This window comes from Erpetoichthys calabaricus, chromosome 9 (genome assembly GCF_900747795.2).
Source record: "Erpetoichthys calabaricus chromosome 9, fErpCal1.3, whole genome shotgun sequence".
NCBI classification, from domain to species: domain Eukaryota; kingdom Metazoa; phylum Chordata; class Cladistia; order Polypteriformes; family Polypteridae; genus Erpetoichthys; species Erpetoichthys calabaricus.
Window position 1 is genome coordinate 69,198,305 of NC_041402.2, and position 23,127 is coordinate 69,221,431.

General features: G+C 37.4%; 1 protein-coding gene across 3 annotated transcripts in view; it reads right to left on the bottom strand.

The window, feature by feature from the left end:
* The window catches only part of ccdc102a (coiled-coil domain containing 102A), a 277,345-nt gene that overhangs the window by 28,574 nt on the left and 225,644 nt on the right, over positions 1 to 23,127 (bottom strand). For all 3 annotated transcript variants that reach the window (XM_028809695.2, XM_028809692.2, XM_028809694.2), the window contains 2 exons: positions 4,625 to 4,795; positions 2,952 to 3,055 (listed from right to left, as the gene is read on the bottom strand). In XM_028809695.2, the coding sequence (XP_028665528.1) occupies positions 2,952 to 3,055; positions 4,625 to 4,795 (275 nt within the window). The remainder of the gene's footprint in view (positions 1 to 2,951; positions 3,056 to 4,624; positions 4,796 to 23,127) is intronic.

The window sequence follows — 23,127 nt, forward strand, 5'->3', positions numbered from 1 at the left end:
GGGCTGGAATTCAAAGCAGAAGCACAGGAAAGACTCCAATAAATCCCCACACATACACAAAGCCCGCTGCATGCCAATTTCCACAGGCTCAAGAATGAACCAAAGTGACAGCTATATGTGAAACGTAATAGGAGCTAATCGATTTTTCACTCAATATTTAAGTTTAGCAACCCCTGGGATAACAACTCGCCTGCTTATTTGCATTTTGTTATGGATGTTCTTATTAGTTGCTAAGAAGTACAGGAAAATCTAACATGCATGGCTGCCAAAAAGTCAACATTACAAAAAGTATGGTGAAAGTGCAAAATACAAAAAATCCTCTTTGATTGGGTAAATATATTGCCTTAAGAACCATGTCTGGACATGAGACTAAAGCCATATTGTTAGATCAAAATCCAGCAAAACTTTATTCTGCTAATTTTAGGAAGAGCAAGTACATTCACAAAGAACACTGTCTAACGCAGTATTACATCTTTCTCTTTAATAATGAGAGGCCATTTATCCTAATTTGCTCCCTCACAATGACCTTTATCAAAGCATACACTCAGGAAGTAGATATAGCTTTTTTTCAACATACACCTCCCCTCTCTTACTAGTCACTACTCGCAGTCTTGGGACGAACTGAATTCTAACACCTTATTAAAATTTTTTACAAAGATATTTGGAAATTGGCATAAATATGGGATTAATGCATAACTACATGCAGGGCCGTCTTAACAGCATTATTGGTCCCCCGAGCAAAGTAGAGTGAAAGGGCCCATGTTTTAGACAGATAGATAGATAGATAGATAGATAGATAGATAGATAGATAGATAGATAGATAGATAGATAGATAGATAGATAGATAGATACTTTATTAATCCCAGGGGGAAATTCACAAATAGCAAAACAGAAATATACATAGGCATTAGAAATATCGTGGGCTGCCAGCCACTGCCCACATGTTAAGATGGCCCTGACTACATGTATTCTATTACAAAGTTTGTTTCCACCAAAGGGTAATTTACTTCCCCTAACCCTAATTAATTTTCCCAACACCGTCTTACTCTAAACTCAATGAAGAATAACAGGTAGCAGACACATAAGTCCCAATTAATGTTTAGTTTTGAGTCATTCTGAAAATCTTCTCTGGGGTCAAAGACATCCCACAAAATCACAAAGATGCCATACAATGATGAATATACCTGTCATTCTGCATCTGATGTTTCCTTGGTGCTTTCAAAGTACCTTCCTTCAGACTCTACACATTTTCTATAGCACTCCAAAAGCTTCGAAAAGATGTGCAGCAGCAACTCTTTTGACAATGCCTTTGAGGTAACAGTCATAGCGCTTTACACATCTGTGAGTGAAAATTCATAACCTCACAAAGTGTTTTTAGATTCAAAAATACCACCACCTGTATACTGTTGCCCTGCTCATTTTCGTTCTGTGATATGCTTCACCCATCTTTGTTGCACAGCTGAAGGAGAATCACTCAGGGTTAAAGTAATGGGCATAATAACTCAAGACTAAACAAACACCACTCTTTCTATTGGTTCTTGACCTAGACTCCACCACCATATACTGTAGCTACAGCACATATGAAATGGATTAAATACAAACAGTCTCAAAACATTTCAGTCAGCCCTTGTATTTACTGTATAGGGGTAGGTACACTATATAATAATTACCTATAATGCAGACTAACAAAATTGAAGGGTATTAGGCTCCCATAAACAACTTCATCAAACATAACCTAGTTTTTACTCAATTCCTCTTTGACTTGTTCTAATGCCAGTGCCCCCACACTGGTTCTGTTGCTCCTTGACAACCTCATATTGCCTCTACTTATTCTAAGCCAACTGGGCAGCTTATAACTGTATTTCATAAACCTCTGCAATACTGAAATTTACTCAACTTTCTGCCACCTCATTATTCAATTCAGACTGCACATATACAGAAAACAAATCGATAAGGGCAACAAAAGACTACTTGGCTTACATAAGGATTCATTCATTTGTAAAATCTGTATGACTGCTATTAATTCCTATTTTGTGCAAACAGTGCATCTTTGGGCTGACTTCAGTTATGTTCCAATTCATGGAAATGCTTCAACTTCTGCTGCTAGTCTAAATAAATGATCCAATGAAGGCCTCATGTTTCTCAAGAGGTATATGAATCTGAATCTCTCAGTGACATCTGCTCCCTTCCAATCCACTTTGTCACAGCAGGAGTCAGAAGGAGTCACAAATGTGTCCACACTCAGTCATTTATTGAGAAAAAAATGCATTAGGCAGCTATATTACTGCCTCAAGAGTCCATAAATGTAATAAAACAAAGATACAAAAATCTGATCACGTTTAAAAACACTGTAGAGCACAAAATAAAAATAAAATAAACCTGATGGCAGCTGTAATTTTAAAATAAGTTCTTCAATGTGGACACTGAGCAAACAAGGAAGCAGGTGGCATGTAGGGTATAAATCAAGAATTGTTACCAGCTTACTGGTAATGAGGGGTGAAATGACCACCGTGGGAAATTATTAATGGACAGTATTGAAGGAATCTTAAATTGTTAATTCTTCATGACTTGTATTCTTCATGATGATTACTTAAAAAATATGCTTTAAAAAGAAAACCTGTTCTCAACCCTAAAGACAACCTGTATGCATAAGAATACAATTATTATGAAAATTGATAGAAATACTTAAAAACAGGCATATGGTCCATGAACACTGCAACAGCCAAGCTTCTCAGCCCTTTCAATTTAACTTTCTTAGGTCATAGAGCAGAGGACCTAGTACTGCTCATGACCCTAGAAATGGTTTTAATGGGTTCTGAAAACGGATGGATAAAACTGAGCCCTTTTTACATTGAATTTAATTGTTTTCATTTGTAAAGGTGACACTGAAGGGACACCATGAAACTTAACTCTAAATGCGGAGTTGGATCAATCAACAATGAGGTGTTTACCTGGACTGCAAGTGTTCAAGCTGCACTTGCAAATTTTCTGACTGCTCTGTTTGTTCATCCAGTGACCTCTGGAGCTTTCTTGTTTGGTTATGAGCCTCATCCAGCTGGAAGGGAGAAGAGCAGAAGATCTTCATTAAGCAAGGCAACAAGAAACAGGTATAGTGCTTGACAGCCACGCTGGAATGATTGTGGTGTTCCCAACTGACTGACATTTAAACTATTATTAATACTGTATGTAAAAATAAATTCTGATGAGGTTAGGTGAATGAACTTTAATAACAAAAAAGTGTAGCTATACTTGGTAAGCAAAGTTGTACCGAAGCCTGACAACCTCCCTATCACAGCTGACATTATGAACTAAAGACTAAAAGGCTGTATTTCGTATCATTAATATCTGAAGATTTAAAAAAAAAAACTAACATACACAGGTTAGAGAACAATGCAGTAATTAATTTTGGTGACAATAAACAAAGTACTATTAAGGATATCTTTTTAATCAAGATACCATTAAACTGATTTAGAAATAAAGCCAAGACATAACTAATGGCTACTACTGTGTGAAATAACAGTTTTTCTTTTTTTTTATTATTATATAACTGCAAACCAGCAATTCCTTCACTGTCCTAATGGTAAACTCCCTTGATTCATCCTTAATTAGTCATGTTTAAATGCTTATTGGTTATTTATAATTGAACTGGCACTAAACTTTTGCATATTTGTAGCTAGAGATCCACAACAGGGAAAAATGAGTTACGTATCTTAAAATAGATTTTTATTCCTAAATTTTCGAAAACCTATCAGGTGTCATCATCAGAGGAAATTGGTTAGACATACAGGAATCAAAGGCAGTATATAGCAAATAAGGAGCAGGGGATTACTAAAGTGGGGTTTGGAAGGTATTAGTCATAAAGTCTTTTTTATTATTTGGATGTTCTTCTTCTGAAGCATGCATATGCTGGGTTCAAGTTCAAGTTCAAGTGTCTGTTAATGGCGTTAGCAACTCAGGACCCAAAATACAACAATACATATACTGTATATATATATATATACATATATAAATATGTATATACTCTATACACACCCACACCCACGCGCACAAACAGAGTACATATGTTCTGTTCATCATCATTTTTTTCCCTCTTGTTCTGTAAGGGAGGTTATAATGTGGAGATTAAACCATAGGTTGTGCTTCCTCCATTGAGTTGGAATACCTGGAAATAAAGGTGAAAAACACAGAGTTCCCTGTATATTTTATGCAAATATAACTTTTGTTACGAGTTGTGGAAGCAGGGTACTGTATAATGATAATGTTAGGCAATCCTAGATCTAACATTACATGAAAGGACCCACACAGTGTTTAAAAGAAGCTGTCTCAAGTAATGTGATGCAGCTTTGATGTATTTAAATCCATTAATTCACCTCAAGGAAGCTTTCAAAGACAAGATGCATAAGTACGTTGTATTTACAAAAGAATTTTATACGGAGGAAAAAAATCACAGAAAGGTGATCACTCCCATCTAATGACTTTTTAAAAACAGCAGTATGGTTTGTAAAACCAAAAAGATCTCTCCTAAATAGTTTATCACCTGTATGCAGATGATAAGGCATCAGCAGAAACCATTCTGTCAACCTCTTACAAAAGAACCCAATTATTGTACCCTAGTTTATCCTACCTCATCTTCAGCCTGTGCCAATTCCTTTTTGAGCTCCTCGACTCGTAGTCGCAGTTTCTTAACCTCACTCTCATGTTGTTCAACTCGTCTATTGGCATGGGCCAGCTCAGCCATTTTTTCTTGGTATTGTTTCTTGACCTTCGAGTGGATGTGGCGCATGTCTGCCAGCTCCTAGAAGACATAATTAAAAAGAAGATATTTAGAAAAGTAAGATATCAGTTGGCTTCCCCCCGGAGAAACACAGATTATGAAGCAGAACAAGCAGACTTAAACTGTAAAGAAGTTATTTAAAGACTGTCTCTTAAATGCCTTTCTGTAAAGCTCAACTAAACCTGCTGCATTTTTCTTAGCTATTCTCAACAGCATGTAACATGGACAGTCTACTGTAACGACCTCTGTTTTAATATAGCTACAAGAGTGCAGAACCATCTCTGAAAGAGTGCAATAATATCCATGAAAAGCTACCTGGAGGAAATTACAACTTGACTGAGCAAGAAAGAAGCTTTCAGAATATCTTACATGGATCTAATTAACAGTTAGAGGTCTCTAGTAAGCACTTTTTTTTTTAAATGCATACTCTATGACAAAGACAATTTTGAGTATTTTTCTATTACCCTCAATGCAACGGTAGAGATCTTAAAAATACACAACATATAGCATCTCTACATTACTTCTGAGTCTTACTTTATTACTTTTGGAATTATAGCTTATAGTTATCATTATTAAAGCATAAAATCACCATTGTTAAAATGCTGAGATTTATTTTTATTGCTGAATCCAGCAGGGGGTGTATGCTCCCTGGGAATATTTCCTTAGAGTTGGCAGCTTTTACCAAACGTAAGGTCTCTACATATATTTTATATTATTAAATAAAATATGATATCCTTCTCTAGCTTTACCATGATAAATCTAAGATGAAGAAAGAAAAAAATGACACTAAAGAAATGATACATTTAATTTCTTTTAATATCGGCTAACACTCAGAATGATACAATTTTACAAAAGCTCCTGGCAAAGCGTACAGTTATGGGTAGGAGTGATGTCTTTCATCTATCTGTAGGTGAGTTTCAAATTTGCAGTGCAATGCCAGGGTTTTTATACTTTTCTCACAGTCTTGGGCTCCAAAATAAGAATATGTGGTTTCCAAACATGACACAATCTTTTGCTGGCATAAGTTAAACTGAACTAAACCATAAACTGACTGTCAAACCACAGGGTACACTTTCTCCCTTTTAATAGCCTGTGTGAGTTGTCTTTACTTGCCTCCTACATTCTCTGTTTGCTGTTTTTGCTGTTTCTCTGTTGCTGTTTTGCTTTCTGCAATATACAGCAAGTGAGTGGGGATTAATAAAGTAGGGTTCGGAAGGTGTTGGTCATAAAATCTTTTTTATTATTTGGATGTTCTTCTTTTTAAGCAGGCATGCTGCTTAAAAAGCATGCTGGGTTCAATTTAAAGTGTCTGTTAATGGCCTTTGCAGCTCAGGACCCAAAATACAACAATACATATCTCTCTATTATAAAAAAAATCTTGGGAGGGAGATGAGAGAGATGAGATGTGATCTTCTCGGAAGACACTTTGACGTCATGCGAGACAAGGCACTGAGACAAAAGGACAGCTGCTGTACAGGCTTTTAAATGATCAACGCGCAGCACGACAAGCAGAACATGCAGCTCGCCAGCAGCAGCATCAAGACAGCAGCTGATCCGACTGCATCTCCTTAGCGTGCGTTCAGCCCACCTGTCATCACAACGCGAGCAGCGTTACACATCCTGAAAGAAAGAGATTTAACCACACCCGGGGCCGGAAATAAAGGACAAAGAGCAGATGACAAAGGAGAACGTCGTAAAGAATTCAAAAATGTTGGCACAGTACACATGCACAGCAGGATAGAGATAATGGAAATACGAAAATTCAAAAGTCTCAAAAAAAAAAGGATAGGAAAGATTGCATTAGCGCAAAAGATCGAATATATTGTTCGGATTTAAACTTTAAGTTGGTGACTTGTAGATCGTTTAATTTGTGTTGCCAGCGAGAATTAAGTTTCCAAAAACATTGTTGCGGTATAAAGTCCCGTGAGACGGAGACTTTTAACATGAGATTCTTTCAAGTCACGCCCTACTTACAACTGTTTTCAAACAAGACCACAGTCATCTAACCTCAGTTGTGTGAATACTTTTGTCAGACACACTTCCTGCGCTCTCAGCTCTTATAAATGTTATCAGGACAATAATTTTATACATTCTAGATGACAAGTCAACAACAAAGCGAAGGAGAAAGAGCATGGACAAACATTCAAGAAAGTTGTTTTATTTATTAGAGAGAAAGAAACGATATTCACTCACAGGCAGATATACATTGCGTTGTCACGATGTAAATCCAAACACGGAATCAAAATTCAATGTGATCATGAAAGTGAAAATAATTCCCATGAAAATAACAATCTCTTTAAATTGTATATCCGGTAAACCAAACCCGGGGGGAGCGAGCGAAGCAAGCAGGAGACGGAGCCCCCTAGTATAACCATATATAAATATGTATACACTCTATACACACACACACAGAATCAAAGTATATATGTTCTGCCCATTATCATTTTTTTCCTCTTGCTCAGTAAGGGAGGTGAGATAATGGTGAGATGAAACCATAGGTTGTTCTTCCTCCATTGAGATGGAATACCTAAAATGAAAGGTGAAAAACAGAGTTCCCTGTATATTTTATGCAAATTTAACTTTGTTATGAGTTGTGAAAGCAGTGTACTGATAATATTAGGCAATCCTAGATCTAACATTATATGAAAGAAACCACACAGTTTTGCCTTCTCCCTATCTGTTTGCTTACATAGATTCAGCTGTGTTTATTCACGGCCTCACTTACCTATTTTAAGTAAAATAAGTGGAATAAAACTTACAGATTACAGTTACACACTTTAAACATTTGGCCACATCTGCCTGGTTGCTTTATAGACCTAAAGAGCACAGGCTACACTGACTACATCAATACTGAAATCTGAGCAGTCAGACACAGGCATGGTTTAGTTTTACTCTGTTGATACACAGCTGTGAAAACACCTGCCACACACCACAACCTGCGTCACCAACAGGAGGCAACAGGTGGAAGGTGGAAATGCCTCTGAGCTATTCTCCAAATAGTCGAGACGCTTCATATTTTAGAAATAGAATGAATTAGAGGGTAGCACATCTTTAGTTCAACCTTTATTTAAGATAGCAACTTCAAAAATCAAACTTACGTATATGAGTACAATCAATTGATATCATACTGAAGTACACTGAACAGAGATGGCAAGAACTTTACATTTGGTCACAATATAGAAAAAAACTCTGAATACGATGACAGCAGGACTGTTTTTAGGATACTTAAATGAATAATTGGTTTAAAATGTAACAGAGAAAATATCGGTCCATAGACATGACTTATTTTAAAAATACAACTGCAAGAATTACATTACTAGAACAAGCAAGGTCATACACCTTCTGTTCTTTTGTATCTATCTAGGCGTCCAGCTAAATTTAGGGCTGATTTCAAAAATCACCCCTCTGACTCAAAGTTTTTAATGGCTTGTGCCCTATTTACTTAATAGAATATATAAATCTATACGTACCAGAACATACTTTATTGTTATTTTTTCCTGCATCTTGTTTGGTCTAAGTTCCTCCTTTTGAGGGTTTGGATACATGAAGTATTCAATTGTTTCTTAAATTATTAGTATACTTAAGAAAGTTAAAAATATTTAACATATTATGGTTTCAGATTTACCTAAATGAGGGCACACTTCCACCTTTCATAAATGTCCCACAGGATTTAGGCTAGGGGATCTGACAGACCCCTTAGTAGCTGTGATATTTTAAGAGCTTCCCTAAAGATAGCCATGGATTATTTTGCTGGAAAACCCAATATCAATGTTCTCTATGAATGGGATAAATTGAAGGTTGATTAAACTGGAGAAATGCTGTTGAGTGGTCATGATGTAGTGAGTAATAACTAGACATTGGTCAGATATTATTAAAAAAGCCTTTACTTCAAGTCTTTCGGTTGACACTATTATATCCATTGCTCTGATCCATGATACCAATCAGTGGCACTCAGTGCAGTCTTTTACAGCACCGGACAAGTCCAAACCCTCTATGGTATAACAGGGAGGCAGTGTATTGGTAACTTTATGTGCAGGTTAATGTCACACCAAGGACAGCTAATGGTCTGCTCGGTGAAGATTTATGTATGTGCAGAACAGATATTTGCTGTTTTTTCTTCTGCGGCTTGTGGCTCATGTGTTAAACCTTGCCTGGTGACGGTTGTTCAAAATGGTCTTGCAACATGTCTGCAAATGCATGTCTTTCCTTCTACTCACTGGAGAATATCACACTGAAGGTATTCCATCCACTATACTCTATAGTTTGGCAAGAGGTTGGTATATCTCTTCAATGATCCAATGTTTGACACCTGGAAGGAGACTCTGATACCTCTGGAGTAATGGGCCCGATTATAAATCTCCAATGGCACCTCTACACTTACCAGCAGATAGCATCAAGTCATGGCAGTGTATCATTCATTCACTAAAGAGATGTACTTTTAAGCATACAGCAGAACAGAAGTGCTGTCAGCCTGAAAAATACAGTCAATATAGCTCCAAGGGCATCTGGATAAGCTCTTGATCAGAGCTGAGCTGGACTCAGTTGTCACTGTCCACAACAGGAAAAAATTACACTGTTAAGGTTGTTGTCAGATTCACATAAGAAATTTATAAAGCTCTATAATACGGATGACAAGGAGGTCATATTACAAAATGCCTCACACTAGTCCCCCATCAGTACTGAACAGCACAAAAGTTTAAATGAAGTGGCTAAAAATGAAGTGGTATAGGTTTCCTGGGGCACTTTGTCACACTTTACTTCTGGTCAAACCTACAGCACATTCAAACAAATCATGGACAGGTACTGATGTATTAGGACAACTAAAAGCATGAGGGGCGGCACGGTGGCGCAGTGGGTAGTGCTGCTGCCTCGCAGTTGGGAGACCTGGGGACCCAGGTTCGCTTCCCGGGTCCTCCCTGCGTGGAGTTTGCATGTTCTCCCCGTGTCTGCGTGGGTTTCCTCCGGGCGCTCCAGTTTCCTCCCACAGTCCAAAGACATGCTGGTTAGGTGGATTGGCGATTCTCAATTGGCCCTAGTGTGTGCTTGGTGTGTGGGTGTGTTTGTGTATGTCCTGTGGTGGGTTGGCACCCTGCCCGGGATTGGTTCCTGCCTTGTGCCCTGTGTTGGCTGGGATTGGCTCCAGCAGACCCCCGTGACCCTGTGTTCGGATTCAGCGGGTTGGAAAATGGATGGATGGATGGATTAAAGCATGAGGTCTGTTTAAATCAGGTAAGTAGGGGGCAGGGAGTTTACAAAAAGCCAGGCTTAATCACTTAATCACTTGGCAATACTAACAATGCAAACAAACTTAAAAAATAAAACAGAAATCTGATTATTATAATACTGTGGAAAATATTAACAAGCAGGGAATAACTTGCATATAATTGTATAACTCTAACATCATAGCAATCCAAACAATGGCATACTGTGAAAAGACTGAGGTGATGATAGTATAAATTGTCAAATGTTATTTGGAAAAGCTTAAAAATAGTTGAACATGTATTACAGATAAAGAAAATAAAAATGAATGCATGTACATGCAAAATGCAAAGAGATATAATACAGTAAATGGTGGTTAGGCCAAGGCACAGTGACGACTTTGGTAATGTGTATAGATCTCTAGGTAGATAGTAGTACCAGTGAACAATTTTATAATAATAAACCAAAAATGTGATTTGAAAGGGGAAGACCTTAGTCAAGTAAGTTAAAACACTAGCAGGAGTGGAAGGACATCTTTCACTAAGTCTTTGAAATAATAAAAATATCATTTAGATCATGAAGGTTATTAAACTTTGAAAAAATGAGCATAACATATCAGGTTTCACAGTGTTCTTTCATTCACCTGTCCACTCATTGTCTGATCCCACTAAGTCCATTTTTACAGACATGGGGAGACAAAGCCTCTCTCAGCAGCATCAGGAACCTGCATGGGGTTAACAAGCATAATGCATAGCTCTTGATTTTACTCTCTCTCAAAAACACAGCCAATTCAGAATTTCCAATCAACCTGAATGTCTTTAGGATGTGGAAGGCGCACTAAACTATCCACTGACAAGTGAAAATCCATTTAGATAAAAGGAGAACAAGTAATTTTGACTAAGATAGTTTCTGTATTGTGGATTTGAGCCCAGGACTGCAGAAGAAAAGCTGTAAAGCAGCAGCTCTAACTACCAAACTCCATTAAAGAGATAGATAGATAGATAGATAGATAGATAGATAGATAGATAGATAGATAGATAGATAGATAGATAGATAGATAGATAGATAGATAGATAGATAGATAGATAGATAGATAGATAGATAGATCTTTATTTGTCCCCTTTGGGGAAATTTGCTGTTTTTACAGAAGCTCTTTAAATAAATAAGTTCATAAATACGTGGATAAGTAAATACATAAATAAATAATTAACACGCACACACACATGCACACCCACCCACACCCACTTTGGTCTGTATGCACACCAGAATGACTATAAAGCAAGAAAATTCAAATGAAAAAACAATTCTGACTTGGCTGTCACAGTCACAGTGAGCCATTATGCAGACATATTGCTGTTGGTATAAAGGAGCCCCAGTAGCGTTTTTTGACACACTTCTGCTGAATAATTAAACGGCTGAAAGACCTCAGTGTTAGTGTGTCAGAGAGAGGTTATGCTGCATTGTTCATAATGACAGTTTTGTTTCAACTCTCTCCTATGAGAGTCCAGTGTGCATTCCCATAACTGTCCATTTAATTACCTTGTTGATTCAGTGGGTTGCTATTGATGTTAACAGTGTAGAGAATTGCACTGACCATCACAAACTTATAGAAGATGTGAAAGATGTCACTTCCCACATTAAAGGAAAGAAGTCTCCTAAGGAATAAGAGCCTGTTCTGCCCTTTCTTATAAAGTTCCTCCGTGTTCTGAGACCAGTCCAACCTGTCATTAATGTGGACCACCTGTAGAATGGTGACTGGGCATAGAGGCTCTTTGGTGCCTCAAAAGTCAATAACCAGTTCCTTGTTTTTGCTGATGTTAAGATGCAGACAATTCTTTTTGTACCAAGAAAAAAACTTCTCCACCTGACTCCTGTACTCTCTCTCACCCCCTTGTGGTGATCCAGTGTTGGTCACATCTGCATCACAAACACAGAAACATAGTCCTTGAGTCTCACAAACTGTAGTCTGCCTAACAGACAGTCCATTATCCAGGACACCATAGGCTCATGCACCTGCATATCTCTAAGTTTAACCCTTAAAAGGGATGAATGGTACTGAAGGTGCTGGAAAAAAAACATAATCCGCATAGTGCTGCGAGTTTTGTCCAGGTGAGAATCAGCCTTGTGGAGCAGACAGACAACTGCATCCTCCATAGCAATCTTTGTCTGATAGGCAAACTACAGTGGATCCAGGTGGTCTACCACAAGAGGACTCGCATAGTCCAGGACCCGTCTCTAAAAGGTCTTCATGATGTGAGACATTAAGCGTTACTGGTCTGTAGTCATGGCGTGAAGAGGTGCCTGCCTTCTTTGGAACAGGAAAGATATGCAGGATGTTTTCCACAGCAGCGGCACTTTTTGAAGCCTTAGGGACAGACTGAACAGGTGACAGAGGACACCACAATGTTGGTCAGCATAGGCTTTAAGAACTCAAGGACCGACTATTTGCTACCACAGCTTTTCCTATGTGGAGGTTCCACAGTTGTCTCCTTACTTGGTCTTCAGTTATGGGCAGTGCACACCGATTGTTTGAGGTGGACCTGTCACTGGCAATTCCAGTTGATGTGGTAGGAGTTGTTGATGTAGTAGGGATGGGATGGAGACACTGGTCATTGGAAGAAGGTGGCAGTGGGAGTGAAAATCTATTGGCATTAGCTTTTACCACATCCCCTTCTATCATCTGAGCCCTGGATTGCCTGAATCTTGCAATTATACCCAGTACATTTCTGACATTCTTCATGTTATTTTGAATGAGTTTGTTTTCTACTTTAGCTTTATACGTTTTGTTTCCTCCACTCAGCTTTCTCTTTAGCACACACTGAACATCTTTCAGAGCGTCTTCGTCACTGGATGTGAACGCTCTCTTTCCTCATTCAGGAGACCTTTTAGCTCCTTAGTAATCCAGGGTTTGTTGTTTGGTAAAGAACGCACTGTCTTTGTGAGTACCACTGTGTTTGACACAGAAGTTAAAATAGTCTGTGATGCAGTGACAGAGTCCTTCAGTATTGTCCCCATGTGATTCAAACATCATTTCCCAGTCTGTCATTAGGAAGCAGTCACTCAGAGCCATTTTCAGCCTCCAGCCTCCACTTTCTCACTATTCTGGTGGTAAAAGGTTGCCGTCTAATAACAGGCTTATAGGCCTGGAATAAGACAAATCAGGTTGTGTTCAGATTTGCCTAAAGGAGCCAGTAGATTACACTTAAAAGCATCTTTAACATTTAAATACAGTTGTTATAGCTTGTTACTTCCTCGAGAGGAAGTAATCACAAACTGACAGAAATTTGTCATTGTTCCTTCTAAAGTCACATGGTTAAAGGACAAATGTTTAGTTATATTTGAGGAACAACTGAAACTATTTTAAAATTATTTTAAATAATGTAAAATATTTTTATGAAATAAATTAGAAACATTATGAAAACTACAAGATCCTCCTTGTCTGATAACTAATAGTGATGAGCGAACTCCACAGAGTTCGCTTTGATGTGAGGACGGCAAAATCAATGAAATGCATTGAAGTCAATGAGGAAGGAGAAACTAAACACTTAAGTGGTGTAATAGTCTTTCAAGTGACTCTGATGGCCAGGAAAGTGTCTACCAATTATGTTGGACAGATTATTGTGGCCAAAAATATGAACTGAGCTGTGAGGCAGCAGTGCTAAGCACTGCACCACCGTACCTCAAAACAACAAAAGACAGACGGAATGATAACCACGAACAAAATACAATGGAAAAAATTAGCAATAAGTATAAATAAACAAACAAATAGAAATAAATAAAAAAAATTATATATCATTGCACTCACAGATTTCCAATCACTCATTAGCCATGCCACAGAACGGGTTGTGTAGGACTGATTCTTTATATTGTTAGAATTTATTTTTTGTTTCCGATTTATCTGTGGAAAAAACCTTTTTACCTGAATTTAGTGATGTCAAAAGCACCCATCTGTCAAGGCTGGAGTCACTTCTCATTGAAACTTGTGTAAAGATGTTAAAGGTGGGTTTAAAAAGTGAACTAGAGAAACAGATAACATATGTAAATTTCCAGATGATACACAATTGGATGGACTAGCAGCTTCCCAAGATATACTGAAAATAAATGTGAATGTGTACAGAAAATATATAAAGTAGTGAATGTAAAGGGGATAAAGAGAAAAAAAAATTACTACTGCAAAAAAACAAACAAACAAAAAAACACTAGTGTGTTTTAATTAACACATTACTTTCCATAAAAAGACACTGAAAAGAAGTGACTAAGAAGATTAAAAATCTAAGGGATTTGGAAGCAGTGATTCAGAGCCATTTCAGCCTCTAGGCTCCACTTCCTCACTACTCTGGTGGAAAAAACACAATGTGGAGAACAAATCAAGCAAGGCTGTATTTAAACCACCTTATATAGCGCTCCACAAAATAAATATGGAAAGTCGAGGCACTGCACATATTACAGAACTGATGAGAAAAGATGGAACTCAAGAATACTCAGATAAGCAAACACAGATTGCATATGCCAATCTATCTCCATGTCCGTTCAAAAAGACTTTTAAGTCTCCTGCACAGTAGAAGATCTATAAACACAAAAACACAGTGCATATGTAACTAGGTTAGGTGACATTGCACATATGACTGCACTGAAGACCATGTCATCTGTCGTCTGCCACTTTAGCTTTGCCTGTCCTGACCCAGTTTTTTTTTTTTTGCCCCAGCTGTCTGGCGCCATACTAAGTATCTCTCTGTCTCCAGAGGCCAGTGCTCCACACGGCTTCTTGATGCTGAGAGCATCTTTAATTTGAACCAAGAGAGGTCAGCAAGCTCAGTGCCTCCAGTTTCCATTTGCAGGTCCAAGGCTGATTCACTTGATACGTTATGACATCCCTTGCGTCTCCATTAGCAAGGCAGAAATTTCCTGTTAAATGTGTGGCATTAGGTGTTATGCCCACTAAGAAGCGTTTCCTTAAGCTGTCTCTCTGGATGATTTTGGTGCTAGACAGAATCTCAGTATGACACAGAGTGTAAACTTTTTATCAATATCCAGACAGAGAGAGCAATTTTTCAAATGGCATTATAAAAAAGTGAAATGTGAGCGTTACAAATCTGACCATGAAAAGCTATGATCCCACCACCCTCAATCTAGCCTAGTTTTAAAGTATATAAACTTTTGCAGCTTACCTGAATCTCATTTTTAACCTATTTTCTACTTATATTTTCCAATTAGGTTATATCTGTTTGAATGATAAAATAAAAATAATTAAAACGCAATTACAAGATGCATGAGTAGCATGGACCGACAGTATTAGAACATATATAAAATTCTCATTCACTTTCCTTTTATAAACACTATTCTAGATTAATACATGAAAGCAAAAATAACTCTTGCATGCTGTTCATAAAAATACTTAATTTGGCAAATGGCAAATCTGAATCTAGAAGTATATGACTCAACTGCTTCTACCTAAAGCTCCAAATACAAAAACAAACTATTACAAAAATACATTGAAAGTGGATTATAGGACATACTACATACACTCTATTATAAAACCAAGAGAAATAAAAATAATGGCTAGAAAAAAGTCAGGTCAAAATGCAGTAGGAGAAGAAATATCTAAACTTTAGGAATCTACAGTCATATGAACAAGTTTGGGAACCCCTCTCAGCCTGCATAATAATTTACTCTACTTTCAACAAAAAAGATAACAGTGGTATGTCTTTCATTTCCTTGGAACATCTGAGTACTGGAGTGTTTTTTGAACAAAGATTTTTAGTGAAGCAGCATTTAGTTGTATGAAATTAAATCAACTGGCTGTGCAAAAATGTGGGTCCCCTTGTAATTTTGCTGATTTGAATGCATGTAACTGCTCAATACTGATTACTTGCAACACCAAATTGGTTGGATTTGCTTGTTAAGCCTTGAACTACATAGACAGGTGAAAAGGTATTTAAGGTGGTCAATTGCAAGTTGTGCTTCCCTTTGACTCTCCTCTGAAGAGTGACAGCTTGGGATCCTCAAAGCAACTCTCAAAAGATCTGAAAACAAAGATTTTTTAGTATCATGGTTTAGGGGAAGGCTACAAAAAGCTGTCTCAGAGGTTTAAACTGTCAGTTTCAACTAAGGAATGTAATCAGGAAATGGGAGGCCACAGGCACAGCTGCTGTTAAAGCCAGGTCTGGCAGGCCAAGAACAACACAGGAGCAGCACATGCGCAGGATTGTGAGAATGGTTACAGACAAGCCACAGATCACCTCCAAAGACCTGCAAGAACATCTTGCTGCATATGGTGTATCTGTACATCGTTCTACAATTCAGCACAATTTGCACAAAGAACATCTGTATAGCAGGGTGATGAGAAAGAAGCCCTCTCTGCACTCACACCACAAACAGAGTCGCTTGTTGTAGGTAAATGCTCATTTAGACAAGCCAGATTCATTTTGGAATAACGTGCTTTGGACTGATGAGACAAAAATTGAGTTTTTTGGTCATAACAAAAAGCGCTTTGCATGGCGGAAGAAGAACACCGCATTCCAAGAAAAACACCTGTTACCTACTATCAAATTTGGTGGAGTTTCCATCATGCTGTGGGGCTGTGTGGCTAGTTCAGGGACTGGGGCCCTTGTTAAAGTCGAGGGTCGGATGAATTCAAACCAATATCAACAAATTCTTCAGGATAATTTTCAAGCATCAGTCACAAAGTTGAAGTTACGCGGGGGTTGGATATTCCAACAAGACAATGACCCAAAACACAGTTCGAAATCTACAAAGGCATTCGTGCAGAGGGAGAAGTACAATGTTCTGGAATGGCCATCACAGTCCCCTGACTTGAATATCATCGAAAATCTATGGGATGATTTGAAGCAGGCAGCCATCAAATTTAACTGAACTGGAGAGATTTTGTATCGAAGAATGGTCAAAAATATCTCCATCCAAAATTCAGACACTCATCAAAGGCTATAGGAGTCGTCTAGAGGCTGTTATATTTGCAAAAGGAGGCTCAACTAAGTATTGATGTAATATCTCTGTTGGGGTGCCCAAATTTATGCACCTGTCTAATTTTGTTATGATGCATATTGCATATTTTCTGTTAATCCAATAAATTTAATGTCACTGCTGAAATATTACTGTTTCCATAAGGCATGTCATATATTAAAAGGAAGTTGCTACTTTGAAAGCTCAGCCAATGATAAACAAAAATCCAAAGAATTAAGAGGGGTTCCCAAACATTTTCATATGACTGTATCTTTAAAACCAAATTTTCAAAGATAGTGGGAAGGAAATAATTGACAACACTGCAAACAGTGCTATACAATAGTAAAGATATAGATATGATTAGGAGAAGGATGTAAAGATCAGTGTGGGGAAAATGAAATATATTATTGAATCACTATTGAGCTGTATCAAAACACTCAACCCTGGATCAGCTAAGTATGGCATCTGGTCAATTTAGTGTTCTGCTATTGGTAAACTGGCATAGATTAAAATAAATAAGACAATAATAGGTGTTTAATGATGATAAGGAATCATAACAATGATAACAGAGAAATATAATTTAGCACAACTGTTTTTGTTTCAATTGCATGCATGCAAAAAAAATTACCAAAAATGTGCTTGTATAGTAATGATTCAGAAGTAGATCATAGCAACTTGAATGCTGACAAACACACAAACCACAACTCATCATACTCCTAACAAATATAACATAATATTCTCAGACACAATTAATGCATTTCAAGAATGTGTGGAGCACAAGGGTATCCCAGCAACAGTGGACATAAGGCACGAAACAGGCCTGGATAGGGTGTAAATTTATCATAGAACCAATTTTCACACACACACACACACGCACACACACACACACACACACACCCCTCATACAACCTTGGCTTAAGAGTCCTGCATCAGGTTGGGTACCAGCAGTTTACCTGTGAATACCTGCAAAGCATGTGGGAATCATGTAATTTTTTTGCGAGTTACAATGCGATCGAAGAACTTCTCTCTGCCTGTGGAACAGGCAAGTTTAGTCAATACTGGGAATAGCTGTGCATAGCTTCTGCACCCATGATGAGGACAGAGAAAGAAATGCCCTTTACCGGAAGCATTCAGTGTCTTTTTGAAGCACAATGGACAATAACGTAAGAATATGAAATTGCTGTTGATTATTCTTGTGTTCAGTTCAATATATGGAAAGATTTTCTGTCTTTATTGATAGAAAAGAAAAAAAGGTATGTTGCTTACAAAAAATGCAGAAGGGTACTAGTTTATTAGTTTATAACTGCCACAAAGTAAATAAGTGGGTGATAATGTTTTTTTTTTTTTTGTATGCTGCTAGCCATGAAATATATTTTTCAATTAAATCCTTTCACATTCACACTAGGGTCAAGTTATAGGGTCATTATTGTTACATGTACAGAGTACTGTGAAATTTTTACTTGCATGTGCTTATTGGCATGCAACATAATTGCCAAGCCTGTGGAAATGTCCAAGTTAAAATCCAGAGTACCCCACAGAACTGGGAAAAACAGCAATAACCACTGAGCTACTGTGGAAGCACAAAACAGATCTGAACAAAGAGTTTCAGCAGTAACAACACTGATGAAGACTGTGTCTGAACAACTAAATTGTACAGCTTTTACGTTTTTGCTGTTGTAAATAATATACAACATATTTTTCTATTGCCAACTATGGGCTTGGGCATAGTGTTAAGATGGCTGTCTTCTTTTGTTCACTGCTGCCTGGATAAGTAGTGATTCCCTGCAAACTAGAACAGGAAGAGCAAGAATAGATAATGATAAATCAATAAATTTTAGACTATTACTCGTAGTGTATATTTATGTCTGATGGCAGTAATCATGTAATTCATTTAAAAACCAACTAAGTAATACCTTTGTAACTTGAAGAAAACATGGGAAATAAAATACCATGTGTAACATGTGATGTGTAACATGTGCAGAACTCTGAAGAAGCGTCACTTTCCATCTTAATACAGAGATGAGAGGGGTGGTTGAGTTTCATTAACATACAACCTGTTACACTGAAGTGAGATAATAGGAAACTTTGTGCTGTCTGATGGCTTGTATTTAAATACAAAATTAATGTACAAATGTCTGACATTGGGCACTAGTACTCATACCCAGTCATGCATTTCTACTTGTGCAGTTCAGGTCAAGGTTCTTAAAAATTCAGGTGGGTTCCATTTTCTATTAACTCTTACTTGTGAGCCAGGGTTTGGGTATGGTTTAATAGCTGTGGTTCTTGAAAACTGGACATGCACAGGACTCTTGGCCAACTTGAAACTGGCAATTAACCATAACGTGCATGTCTTTGGGTACATGGGAAGAAAATATACACAAGACATGGAGAGAACATGCAAACTCCACATAGGCAACAACCAGGTGTGAGATTTGAACTCAGAATGTTGTAAGCAGACATACACACTGCACCAGCATGCCACCCAGAACATTCTTAATATAAAAAAATTGAAAAAGTGACATTTTAATTGGCAAATAACAAATAAACAAGACTGTTATGTTATAAAGTGAATGCCACTCAGCGTTTCATGAGTAGTGCGTTCAAGAGGAATATTTCTCTATATACTATTTTATATAATGCTGTTTTTTAAAATGATAATGACTGGGAGATGAGACATAGTTAGGGACAAGTCAAGTTCAGTACCAAAAGTTAAGCCAAATTGTCATCAAAATTATAATCATTAACCAAGACTCAAAGCACCTAATAACCTGACCAAAGTTCTAATTTGGGAAGAGATCAATCCAAAAGATTTGTACACTAGCACAAAGGTTTATCCGTAATTTCGGATGATACGGAAATGCATGTGTTGACCTCCATATTTTCTCTTCACTGATGTCACACGTGACCCACATCCCAGGTCATACTGAGCAATATCGTTATGGAAACTACTGAAGTTAATGTTCAAAAAAGGCAACACCCATAACAAAACAAAAATGGCATTGCAGCATAACACTAAAATATTTAAACTTTCTCAAAATGACTTAAAGCAAAAAACAAGTGTCATTTTCAAAATCTGGGTTCTAAAATCCTAAATAGATGCATAGACCCATTAATTCTATTAAGAGACACACACAAAAGTTCTAATAAAAAACTGTTGATCACAACACCTGTATTACACAAATGACAATAAAAATTGCACACATCTTTTGCTCTCTGGCTGTTTACAGGTTAGGTTATAAGAAAAACCTTGGTGGGCAAACATGGAAAATGTCTTAGGAAAAGCTGGCGAAGAAAAACTGGGAAGAGAAACCAGGCAGAGACTAGGAAATATATAGATTAAAATCTATTACCACCAAGTATCTGATCTAAGTCTCATGATCTGCATGTGCTTCAAATGTATCAATGATGCATGTATTCCTATTATCATGCTTGCAATGTTTTTCATATGCATATATACTGGGAAACACAATTTCTAAAAATTACTTTATTAACTAGTTTGACTTAATTAAAAAAAAAAAAAACAAATTAAGTTACCCTTTGTATATAGTACAATTCAGTGCACAGTGTATATGATACTCAAACATCATAACTCTCCTCTCTTTCTGGTAACTGAGTTGGTCGGATTCCCATTTCTTTAACAATATACATCATCAATTCACTTATTGTAAGTTAAGCATTTGTGTATGCTAGGTACAATTTTGGAAAGGGCACAGGGACCTTGACTAACTGTAGATGTCCCAGATATTTCAGTGTGTCCATTTCATACATTTATTCACAAATTTATTTTTAAAAACCCCCGGGCTTGCTGCTATCTCAGACTGTGCTACATGAATGCATGTTATTCCCATTCACAAAAGCCGTACTGTCAAATATTTCCTCTTCATTGCACCCAATCCCTAACAGTTCCCAGGCAATATATTAAATTTCACTGAAGCAAAAGACGTGAATTACCACAGGGATTCTTTTAACTCTCTTATAATTCCTTACTTAAGTGTATACAAAATCATCTATACAAAGACAAAAAAAATACACATTTGTGCAGTTGCAGAAAACAGCTGGATATGCTGGACACTTCAAAATGCACATAAAAAGCATAATACAAAACACAAAAAAGATAGACAACAACAGAGACAGATATAAAGAAAGAACTTGTTTGGCTCCCAAGAAAAAAAAATCTAATTGATTAGAAATAGAGAGCACCTCAACTGAAAGATATTTACACAGCAGACATTAAGGTGCTTACAGAATGAAGAAATGTTTTTCTGCTTAACATTCTCTCTGGCCCTGACCACACTTTGAACATTTATGAATACCCCTTCAAGCAAAATACATAAAGAACATTTCAAATATGTTCCAAGCACTGTGGGGGGCAATAAATTAGTTTCTGAATAAAAGACTGGATAGAAAACTTGAATGCTGAAGCCGCCATATTTGAGATATTATTAAGTGACACAGATTGAGCAGAGGCAGGCAAAGATAAGAACATCATAACATAAAGCATTTTAAAAATGAGAGAAGAGTATTTATCTAACTAATAGCTAAATTGTCTTAATAAATCATTCATGCTGTTTTTTGTTTTAAATTCTGCCAAGGTCTCCACGTCTTCACCAGGTGTTTTTCTTGGAATGCAGTGTTCTTCTTCCGCCATGCAAAGCGCTTTTTGTTATGACCAAATAACTCCATTTTTGTCTCATCAGTCCAAAGCACTTTGTTCCAAAATGAATCTGGCTTGTCTAAATGAGCATTTGCATACAACAAGCCACTCTGTTTGTGGCGTGAGTGCAGAAAGGGCTTCTTTCTCATCACCCTGTTATACAGATGTTCTTTGTGCAAATTGCGCTGAATTGTAGAACAATGCACAGATACACCATCTGCTGCAACATGTTCTTGCAGGTTTTTGGAGGTGATCTGTGGGTTGTCTGTAACCACTCTCACAATCCCGTGCATATGCCGCTCCTGTATTTTTCTTGGCCTGCCAGACCTGCTGGGTTTAACAGCAACTGTGCCTGTGGCCTTCCATTTCCTGATTGTATTCCTTACAGTTGAAACTGACAGTTTAAACCTCTGAGATAGCTTTCTGTAGCCTTCCCCTAAACCATGATACTGAACAATCTTTGTTTTCAGACCTTTTGAGAGTTGCTTTGAGGATCCCATGCTGTCACTCTTCAGAGGAGAGTCAAAGGGAAACACAACTTGCAATTGACCACCTTAAATACCTTTTCTCATGATTAGACACACCTGTCTATGAAGTTCAAGGCTTAACAAGCTAATCCAACCAATTTGGTGTTGCAAGTAATCAGTATTGAGTAGTTACATGCATTCAAATCAGCAAAATTACAAGGGGACCTACATTTTTGCACAGCTAGTTTTTCACATTTGATTTAATTTCATACAATTAAATACTGTGTCACTAAAAATCTTTGTTCGGAAAACACCCCAGTACTCAGATGTTCCTAGGAAATGAAAGACATACCACTGTTATCTTTTTTTTATTGAAAGTAGAGTAGATTATTATGCAGGCTGAGAGGGGTTCACATACTTTTTCATATGACTGTATATACTGATGTGTGCAGTACAAGTCAAGGCAGTATGCTTAAGTTATGCAACACATTAGTGAGACCTCACCTGGGGTACTGTGTTCTTTTTGGTCTCCAAATTACAAAAAAGTTGTAACAGAGCTAGAAAAGCTCAGAGAAGAGCAACTAGGCTGATTCCAGGGCTAAGAGTTATGGGCTATGAGGAGGGATTGAAGGAGACAAACCTTTTCAGTTTAAACAAACAGAGACTAAGAGGTGACATTTTTGAAGTGTTTAAAATTCTGAAAACAATTAGTATACTTGATCCCAGCAGTTATTTTTAAAAGGAACTCTGTAACATGAGCGCAAATGTTAGAAAGATTTTCTTCATGCGAAGAACAACAGACATACGGTAGTAATTACCAAGCAATGTAGAGGAGAGGGTGACTTTAATCTAGGTGAACAGGATGGACAATCTTCTTGGACTGAATGGCTTGTTCTCGTCACAATTTTTAACTGTTTAATATTTTAACAGTGACATTGTGTGCTGATAAACATCATGTAACATTCTCAGACCTGCTTAATCAATTTCAAGGTCACAGGGGCAGCAGCCTATTCCTGTAGCTTTGGATACAAGATAGGTCAACAGTTCTAGTCAAGGCACTAGGTTTTCACAAG